The sequence below is a fragment of the Hemicordylus capensis genome, chromosome 6 (genome assembly GCF_027244095.1).
Source record: "Hemicordylus capensis ecotype Gifberg chromosome 6, rHemCap1.1.pri, whole genome shotgun sequence".
NCBI lineage: Eukaryota > Metazoa > Chordata > Lepidosauria > Squamata > Cordylidae > Hemicordylus > Hemicordylus capensis.
The window spans coordinates 30,178,501-30,189,337 of record NC_069662.1 but is presented as its reverse complement, the minus strand read 5'-3'; the positions used below and the strand labels follow the sequence as shown (position 1 = coordinate 30,189,337).

The window sequence follows — 10,837 nt, the reverse complement described above, 5'->3', positions numbered from 1 at the left end:
TGGGTGGTTTCTATCCCATTCCCATTATAAGATAATTGGGAGAAGAACCAACCCAGAAATGAATGGTCTTTCTTTGGTGGAGTCGTATCTATCCCATGCCCATGTTAAGCCCTTTGGGATGTGGGAGGACACCCTGTTTCTCTTTGAAACTTCAAATTTGTTTCCCTTGATGATGATAGCATCTAAAAATCAGTCTGAGGCACTGTATTGTTCTGTGCCCTTGGGTTAGGACAAATGAAACCAATCCCTCCCACAATGTCAGACATAGTGTTCTGAACAAATGTAGAAGCATCTGACCGCACAGAACCTAGGATTTTAGCCAGAAGAACAAAGCTAAAAGGATCATAACAGCAGCAACCACAATATGTCAGCTTCAGTAAGCCTGGTATCAATTATTCACCTAGTACATCTCTGGTATTTTCCCACTTCTCCTACTGGAATACACCCCTGAATGGGGGTGTCAGAGTTTGGTTCTAGGTGCAGAGAGCAAGAAGATGTAAAGGTGGGATGTGTGGTACTGAACAGTTTGCTGAACCTCACTCACTAGCCAGTGAAAATACCAAGATAATGGGTTGCACAAGAAACAGATATGACAAAAGGTGGTCTACAACCAGTCTATCACTTGCCCACTGCACAGTGTTGAGGTGGTGCCTAGAACAGCACAGTCTGTAAAGCAACTCCATGAAACCTGAGGGAGTAATCCAAATACTGCTTGAAGTCCTGAAGGGGCTTTGCTAGTCAGAGCAGACAATGCTGCTCTAGATAGACCAATGTTCTGACTCAGTAGACAGCAGCTTCCGACATTCTGATGGTTGGTGTGTTTCATGCCAATTATGCACTGCAGGGCCTGTGGACAATACATTTGGGATCCTCCTGATTCTGTGCCATGATGCAGCTGATACAGTTTTAGGACATCACAAGTAATTTAAGGTTTGATTACAAAGGCACATGACAGGAGAAAAGAGCAATTGACAAGCTGTCAACCATTAGAGGAATCTAGACCTTGTTTGTGCGGGAGTTGCAGCACAGCTACATTCCTGGATCTGACTAGCAGTTGATGAGCAGTTGAGGATAAGGTTTCCGAGGCACTGTCCCTTCTGGCAACACATGCCAAACCAAGCCAAAGACGTATGGTTTGAAAATATGGTGGTGCTGTGATTCAAAAATATCCTACCCACCGACAGAAATGTTGATCTTGGGAAGCAAGCTGGAGGACTGCAACAAACACAAGTAGGCCTGCAAGTTGTGCAGCAATATGTACAGCCATGAAACAACTCTTTGGGCTGATTCAGTTGAATCACCCCTCTAACTGCACTCCCAACCTTTATTGAAGCACATGTAGAGGGTTGATTCAAATGAGCATCCCTTTCGCGTGATTAAAAGATGTGCCAAAAGCAAATTGGCGCATCTACCAGGAATATCAGGGCAGGTGCATTCTTGCCACATACCTGATGTTCTTGCATGTTCATCTAAACCTGCCCTCAGAGAATTATGGTGAGGGATAATATTTTTCCCAGTGTATAGCTGGCAGAAGTTCTCTTGAGCTAGGGATTGACTTGTATAGGCACTATGAGACACAACAAGCCAGACGCCCAGATAGACAACCAAATTCACAAAGGGAAGCACTGTCATCTGTGTTTGGATGGACAGAAGATGTTGTTACTCAGGAAATTTGTGCCCAGAACAAAACAAACAAACAAACAAACAAACAAACAAAAACACAAAAACACAAAGCAAAAGATATGTTAATTGCGGGTGACTGGCCTGTAGAATGAACTTGACCAGCTACCAGATTGCCTTTAGATCAGTCAGTGTGTTCTTTCAGCTCATATTCTGAGAACTGAGATGTTGAAGTATGGATCCTCATTAGTGTGGGGTTTGAAGTAGTCATTTTTCTTAGCTGTAATTCACATTCCCAATGAGTTGTGCAGTCACACAGGGCATCATGCTTTGGGTGTGGGGGTCACTGTTGCACTCCCCTGGAGTAAAATGTTACATTATTGTGGGTTATGTGGTCTTCAAAAGTTGGTGGGCATCCAATGCAACCAAAGGGACTACCTGTGAGTAGGAAGCTCTACTCATGTGTAAAAAAATCATGACTGGATGAGGGTTAAAGCAGTTTAGCAAAAGAAATGAAAAGATGGTTCTTTTCCTTAAGGGCATTATACTGGCATGATTGTGCCAGTATAAATAAGATGGAAAGTGTTTTCAACATTCCACTATTATAAGACCTGAACATTCTATTACTTATAAAATCAAAACCATTTGTCCGATCTGCCTGGCCATCAAGACACATTGACTAGGTGAAAAGAGACACCTCCCCTGCAAATTTGGTGAAGATCCATTTGAAACTGTCTTAGATAGAGCAATTAAATTTTCCTCTCTCTTTTGAACTGGGGTTTAAAGGTTTAGTGACATTTGTTTCCAATGGACTAGAAGTTATTTAAATGATTTTAGTCTATTTGCATAATTTCAGCTGTTAGACTGTATGCCAGAAAAGTGCCTTTTGTATATCCCCCTGGGAACCAATTGTTGGTAATTTCACAATTGATCCTCAAAGTTGCATTTTAAGAGGCAGGAAAATGTATCTTTGGTACTAAAAGAGTCAGTGCAATAGCAAGTTCGAGGTTACAGTGCCTACAGTGATGCCCACAATAAACATGGCGGCTGACACACTGCTCTGCCTCTGCAGCTGGCCCAACCCTGCTTCTCTGTGTCAATGGCTACTCCAACCCCTCAGGGCCACACCACCATACTCCAACACTGGCCCAGTGAAGCTGTGGCCTTTTTGTCCTCACTGCTCTGCCCCTCCAGATGCCTTGTTCCTAGTGCTCAGACGGCACCTGTGCATCTGTGGACAGTAGCCAGCTTTCCTGCCGGTATCTGCCCACTGCCACTCCCATGTGCCAATCCATCCATTCTGGCATGTGCCCCTCACCCATTTTTATATGTGCCTTACCCCAACCCCTGGCTCCGGCAAGCCAACATTCCTGGCTGGCTGTCCCAACCTCTGCCCCAGAGACTCAGATGGCCTCCATGCTTGTGTGAAATCCACATATGTGTGGAGGCCAGGGCAGCTGGCAGGGAATACCACCTTCCTGGGGCCCAGGCCGAGGTGTACACAATTGATCGGTGTGTGTCTGTGTCTCTGTGTGGCTGCATGTCAGTCTGTCTGTGAGAATGGCTGCATTGTGTGGCTGCAGTGCATGTGTGGGTCCGTTTCTGTATGGCTGCAGAGTTCACACTCCTCATCCTGCATTGTGTGCCTCACACCCTGCTGCTGCATTAACCCCAGGCACTCAGGCTGATCATTAGCCTGATCTCTACACTTAGCGAATTACCAGCCTGTGTGCCTGGGGTTAATGTGGTGGCAAGGTGAGGTGAAGAAGAGCGAGGCAGCTAGGGTGAGTGAAGAGTGAAAACAAGTTGCACATATGGCGCTTCCTCCCTGTCCCACCTGGATGGACTCCTACTGGGACAGTTGTCCATCACAGCCACCACACTAGTAGCCAATGATAGACCTGTCCTTCATGAATTTGTCTAAGCCCCTTTTAAAAACCATCCAAGCTGGTGGCCATCGCCACATCCCATGGCAAAGAATTCCATGGATTAATTATGCACTGTGTGAAAAAATACTTCCTAAATTTCCCAACCTTCATTTTCATGGGATGACCCCTGGTTCTAGTATTGTGTGTGAGAGAGAGAAATTTCTCTGTCCACCCTCTCCACTCCATGCATAATTTTATACACCTCAAACATTTCTCCTCTTAGCCGCCCCTTTTCCAAGGTAAAGAGACCTAGATGCTGTAACCTAGCCTCATAAGGAAGGTGCTCCAGGCCCCTGATAATCTTGGTTGCCCTCTTCTGTACCTTTTCTAGTTTTACAATATCCTTCTTAAGTTATGGTGACCAAAGCTGTACACAGTACTTCAGATGTGGCTGCACCATAGATTTGTATAAGGGCATTATAACATTAGCATTGTGTGCTAATATTTTTGTTTTGATTCCCCTCCCTAGTTTTGTTTTGCTTTTTTTTTTAAGGTAGTGATCTGCAAGCTATGTCAGTCTACATAAAGACATAGGCTCTAATACAGTTGTAATCAGTTGTGATTAATTTAATTGGGAAATCATCTAAATTTGTTCCACTGGTTTCAACTGAACATAATGAGAAGAACTAATCTGAGCTGGGCTCGCTGGGGCTTTAGTGGCTGCTATCATGTTTCTGCATGGAAATCAAATTTCTTTTTTTATGTGAAAGTCTCCAAAGTGCTGCTGTGATCTCCTTGTTCCGCATGCTATAAATGATAGGATTCATGAAAGGAGGGACCACTGAATATAGCACTGCAAGCAGCAGATCCAAGCCTGATGAAGACCTAAAGGTTGTCCCCAAACAGGCATAGACTCCAGTGAAATAGAACAAACAGAGTACAAAAAGGTGGGGCACACAAGTGGAGAAAGCTTTTTTCCTCCCCTGTGCAGAGGGGATATTAAACACAGCTCTAAAAATGTGCACATAGGAAATAATTGTGAAACCAAAACAGCTGATACATATCAATACAGTAAAGATGAGAGCCCCAATTTCAAGGAAGTAGGAGTTGGAACAGGAAAGCTTCAGCAGCTGTGGGATTTCACAAAAGAACTGATTAATGGTATTGGAGCAGAAAGTGATGGCAAATGTGCAAGCAGTGTTCAATGTGGCATCAAAAAGCCCAAAGATCCAAGCAGTGGCTGCCATTTTGATGCAGGCTTCCCTGTTCATTTCCATCACATAGTTCAGTGGGTTGCAGATGGCAACATAGCGATCATAGGCCATCATTGTGAGGAGAAAGAACTCTGATGCCCCTGCCCAAAAGAAGAAGAAGACTTGTGCCATACATCCATAATATGAAATAATCCTAGTCTTCATCAGAGAGTTAGCCATAGCCTTGGGAATGGTGACGGAGATGAAACTAAGGTCAACTATGTTTAAATTCACCAGGAAAAAATACATGGGGGTTTGAAGGTGCCGGTTGGAGGCTACGACAACTACTATCAGAAGATTCCCAATCACAGCAGCCAGGTAGACGAGCAAGAACCCCATAAAGAACAACATGTGCAACTCTAACACTTCAGAGAATCCTAAGAGCTGGAACTCGGTCACGAAGCTTTGGTTGGCCATTTCCTTCTTGGCCAACGCTATGGTACCTGTAGTTAGAAGGGAAAGTTTCTCATTGAGACAGTTAATTATATGGAACTTTGTCAGGCATGCACAACTTGTGTCCTTCTGTAAAGCGCAATCAGTGAGTTCAAATCGTTTGCTACCTCCTTTTTATATTGATCTACACCACAGTTATCAAGGCAATAGAATTCCAAGGTCTATCAAGATAATTATACTGGAGCATGGTAGAAAGATACTGTATTGATTATACTTTAATATTACTTCTATGTGACATATTTTTGGGGGTGGGTACAGGCAGCTGGGAAAGGAAGGGAATGTTGTTTTTCCCTCTTGCATGTGAAGGTGCAACCTTATTCTGGAATGCAATGGGATGAGTTTTGTTTTGTTTGCTGCCATTTAAATGGGCAAGAATAATATTATTATTCATCAGATTTCTATACCACCTGATATGTACATCTCTAGGCAGTATAGACAAGAATGTGTAAAAGTTTTGCTTATTTTGCATTTTAAAAGGTGTCCAGATCTGGTACTGCATAAGCAACAATTTCAATGATAAGAATAAATTATACTAATAACTTAAATCTACACATTTAATTATGGCGCAGTGGGAAATGACTGGACTAGCAAGCCAGAGGTTGCCGGTTTGAATCCCTGCTGGTATGCTTCTCAGACTATGGGAAACACCTATATCAGGCAGCAGTGATATAGGAAGATGCTCAAAGGCATCATCCCATACTGCTTGGGAGGAGGCAATGGTAAATCCCTCCTGTATTCTACCAAAGACAACCACAGGGCTCTGTGGTTACCAGGAGGTGACACCGACTCGATGGCACACTTTACCTTTATGAAGCATTAGACATTTTCCTTTTGATAGCCATTGTGGATGACAGCTGACCTGTCTGAGGAAATAGTAGATAACAGAAGGAGGGAGGGATATGTGGAAGTCCCTGGTGTATGTCCATGCATTTGAAAACTCTAATATTAGTCTTAGTATTGGTATAATAGTATTCCTTTGATTCCCTGTCCAAAAGGGGCTCACTCATAATCAAAAAAGAAACACAAAGGGCATACCACCAAGAGTCATTGGAGGAACACTATGCTGGATTTAATAGGGATAGTTGCTATCTGAGTGCTAAACAGGAGAACCTTTAATTTTAAAAATGTTGTTGTGTTTTTGCCCAGTTAGAAGAGGTTATAGCAGAGGATGCCTTAAAAGCTCAATATAGACCAGACCTGTATTGTCTCAGGTTCCATATGTGTAATATAGCCACTCGACACCATGCTCCTTCTTCTTGATTGCCTTTGGGCCTGTCCATCCAATAAACTGTGTAATTGACTAGCTTGAAATTGCTTGGGCTTTTTATGGTGGAGCATTGAAGTGAGTGGCTTACACCTTGAACAGCTATCTGATCCCCAGTTTGGGAAATGCTGAAAGTTGGGCATGGGCAAAGCTGCTCTGATGTAGCACACAATTTGCACGGAGCCTCCTACACTGTCACTAGATGCACCAATGTGGTTTCAAGATGCATGGAGGCAGTGTGCATGTCACCTGCTTCCATCGACAGGTGGTGCACAGTATATAAGCCATTGACCTTTAAGCTCTTCCACTGTGAGTAAAACTGAGTGGGAAGCAAACCCTTCTGTGGAGAAATGTGTCTGTAATATCACTCCCCCCCTCCATATGCATAATCCATATCCACAACATGGATGGACCACATAAGCTCCAATTCAGATTGAAGGTTTTAGAAGCAGAAGGGGGCAGATGTATGCCCAAAGCTCATTCCTGCTGTGCGATGCATGCATAACCTATATACTAGGCTAAGTATAGACCAACTTGTAAACTTATCTATCTCTGTGGATTGGCTTTACAGGAATCTGCTAATCCTGCTTTAGAGGAATATATTGGCTAGATTCAGATGTAGCGGCTAACCAGAGTTAAAGGTGGCTGAGGTTTTGATTCTTAGCTCCCAATTGCAACACAGACATTCACCAACCCATGGCCAGCCAAACTGCAGTTGCAGGAGAGGGGAGTCCCTCCCTGCTGCTTGCCCCCCCTGAAGCCAATCCCAACCAGCTCCATGGCCAGACTCTGATCAACTGTCACCGCACCAGCAGCTCAGGTGCAATTGAGCACAATCTCCAGGGTTATGTGCTGAGCACAATCATGCATTTTCAGAGCGCTTTGTCCTCCCTTGGCAGGGGAAGGGCATTTAAACCTCTTTAAATTTCTCTGTGGTTGCTCCAGGGCTTTGGAATATGCTCCATGCTGAAATAAGAGCATCTCCTTCTCCATTTGTTTTCAGGAAGAACCTCAAGACTCTCCTGTTCTCACAGGCTTTTAATTAGAATTAATTTTAATAATTTGTTTTAATAATTATTTTATGCTACAGTTTTAGATCTGTTTTATGCTACTGTTTTAATTGTTCCGTGTATTTTAATCTGTGCTGATTTTTAAATATTGTTTTAAATTTTGTATACTGCATAGAGATCTACATATCGGGCAGTATAAAAAACGATACATACATACATACATACATACATACATACATACATACATTCTGCTAGCTGTGGCACTGCCTCCACCCCAAGTAGCCTCACACCCTGAAAGCACCAGACAGTGAATTCTTGAGGGCCTGGAAGGGGATGGGGTTCCCCTTCCAGTGTGGGAGGGGAGGGGGAAATCCACTTTTGCTACCAAGAGATACATAGATGGGGGAGGGCAAAGGATGTTGGGTGGGGGGGTCTGTCCCACCATAACCAGGGAAGTTGTAATGAAGGGAGACCCTGCCAAAGCAGTCCAGGCAGACTCAATCAAATGTCCTCTTTCTGGCAGCTTGCTGTCAGTGGCCTACCACTCACAGGAGAAGACCAATCTACTGGGGATATGGCTGTGCTGTGCCCATCATGGGTGTTCCCCACCAGCGGACTGCAAGCTCATGTGTTAAGCCCCCCACTTAATCTGCAATGAACCCAAGGGGGCACTGCTTTAATGGGGCTCCCAACTCTCTCTGGTAAAAATTAGAAAAGATTCTCCACTACCTCCCTCTCCCTGAATCTCACCATAGCCTTGCACACTCTGCAGAGGAGAACCTCATACCCCATGTGACATAGCCTGGAGTGGGCCAAGGGGACATACATTCACACAAATTCAAATATCCCAGGCCCGCTTTATCTGTGCTCCATATGCAGATAAGTGGGCAGATAAGAGGAAGGCAGAAACAACTTACTACTTTTGTGCTCGGATTTCTTCTGAGGTCTGCAGGATGTTCTTGTGTCTCCAGTATTCTTCCAGTATTTCTCTTTTAATGTCCCTGTCCTTATGTGACTTGCACAAATTTAGCTAGAGATGGTATCTATCATATTATCGATCATGAAAGAAATTGTGATCCTCTAATCTTTCACATGTTGCTGAAGTTGCCTGCTGCTGTTGCCAGACAGCAGTGGTAGGAGTAGGGTGGCTTATTGGGGAGGGAAATTTATCTACACTCCTTCGGTAAGAGTGTTGAAATATGATTTCCCTGGAGCTCAATGAAGATTCATTCCAAAACCCAAGAGGATGATGCTCATGACTAAAAGACTAGAAAGCTATAGTGGGGAAAGGAAATCAAACAGAGACCATCAGCTCCCTGGAGTAATGTTCATAGAGGACAAACACAAATTATTAAGGACGCAGCTTTCAAATTATCCATCATGAGTGACACTCTCAATATACCATGGCTTTGTGTTACATGTAGCCCAATTCACAAATTGGACTACCTCTGGACTTTCAAGATACTCCAACTTTAAGGGTACTAGAAACAATAAATCAATCTGTATTAGGCTGATTATATATTAAAAGTGAGAGTAGATAAAAAAGTACACATGCATTGCATATGGTACGGTACCATTACATATGGTCAGGGGCGCAATGATGGGGGGGCAGGCAGGGCACGTGCCCTGGGCGCCACTCTGGGAGGGGGCACAGCGCGATGCCCCAGAAAAGCTCCACCACCACCAAAATTTTTTTTTTCCAAAAAAAAATTTTCCCCAAATTCCGGGCGGCGGAGGGTGGTGGGGGTGGCTGGCGGGCGCTCCCACTGGCTGGCAGGAAAGGCGGCCGGCTGCCCAGCCGCCCCCTGCACTCCTGCAAAGAGCGCATGCCTACGTGACCACATGGAAGTTCGAGTGCTGCTGTGCTGTGCTGCCGCCCAGCAGGCTCACTGCATTACCGGCGCTGCCGCCTCTGGCTCAGGGCGGCACCCCGCTCCCCTCCCCAGTCACCTCGCTCACCAGGCGCAGCAGCAGCTCTAAATCTGGGTGGGTGATGGGGCGACTTGCGGGCGCCCATTGGCTGGCGGAGAGCGTGAGCGTCTCAGCCGTGCCAGTTCAATCAGAGCATGCCAGCACCACGACCACGTGGACTAGGTTGGGGAGAGAGCAGCAACTGCTGGGTGTTCTCATGCTGCTGTAGATACTTCCTCATGTGCTGCTGCCTGCCAGCCTGCTGACTGTTCGTTATTGATTCTTGTTTTTGCATACCTAGATGCATACAAGTAAGTAAACTGCTCTCAAAATAATCTACTATCTCTCTCGTGGGTGTGTTTATGCAGCGTTTTGATTCCATATGCTGCTTCATTTATATTCGGAGCAGCGTCGTGCAGTGCAATGGTTACTTCAGCCCAAGGCAGGAACTTTACGTCAGACTCTCTTTTTCTCTGTTATGGAAATTCTGATCACTGATTCACTGTAAATCCACTCTTCTCACCTCCCTCCACTTGGAGGAGGTGATAGTAGGTTGTATGGAGGTGGGAAGGGGGAAGGGTGTGTGTGATTGTCCTTTCGGATCTGCTGGCCAGAGCTATTGCATTGCTAGGAGGCGAGCGTGTTGCTTTTTGTTCCCTTGCTCGCTTTTAACAATTCCACCCCCCTCCCCAATCAGTCCGGCGTGTGTCTGTCCCCTGCCTGGGGTGCGCGTACACACACACACTTCAGTTCTTGCCTTGCTTGGAACAGAAGGTGTGGGGAGGGGTTTCTTCTTTTCTGCAGGGCTTCCCCCAGCAAGCAAGACCTCCTTGCCTTGGGTGTGTTTTAGTGATCCTTGGCTTCCAGTCTCTGGGGTTTGGTATGTTTTAGACCTCTTCCTCTTCCTCCCCCCCTCCCCTTTTGCCTAATGTTGTTGTTCCAACAATTCAAAACAATTCAAAACATGGGTTGCTAACCCATGGGGTACTGGTTTCTGTTGTTTCTGAGACGTTTTGAGTGTAGATTCAGATTCTTTGGTAGCATATGAGAGTGGATTCATGGTTTGTCGTTGAAAATCTCATATGCTACCAGAGAATCTACACTCAGAACACCTTAGAAACAACAGAACCCAGCACCCCATGAGTTAGCAACCCATGGGGGCGGTTGGCACCCTATGTGCACTACACCACCACTCCCTCCCGGACACCCCAGTGCCCCCCAGGTGGAGTTATGGGTCTGCTGAAACCTCCATTATTCCGGGGGGGGCCTTAAAGAAGCGTAAACTTCCAACAATTCCTAAGAAATCAGCCCTGTGCCCTATTCCTTTGGAATCTGGGTTGTGGCAGGGACCCCTTGGGGCACTGCCACCCAACCCACTGTTTTGCCCCTCAGGCCGCCTTTCTGCCCCGAAGAAATTTCAACTTCAGAAATTCTTTAAAAATCAGCCCCTTTCCCAAT

At 45.3% G+C, this 10,837-nt stretch overlaps 1 protein-coding gene across 1 annotated transcript; it reads right to left on the bottom strand.

Moving 5' to 3' along the window:
* Positions 1-4,201: 4,201 nt before the first annotated feature.
* Positions 4,202-5,158, bottom strand: LOC128331081 (olfactory receptor 14A16-like). The gene has a single exon (XM_053264443.1). It carries the CDS (start codon positions 5,156-5,158, stop codon positions 4,202-4,204), a length of 957 nt encoding a protein of 318 aa, XP_053120418.1.
* Positions 5,159-10,837: the final 5,679 nt, after the last annotated feature.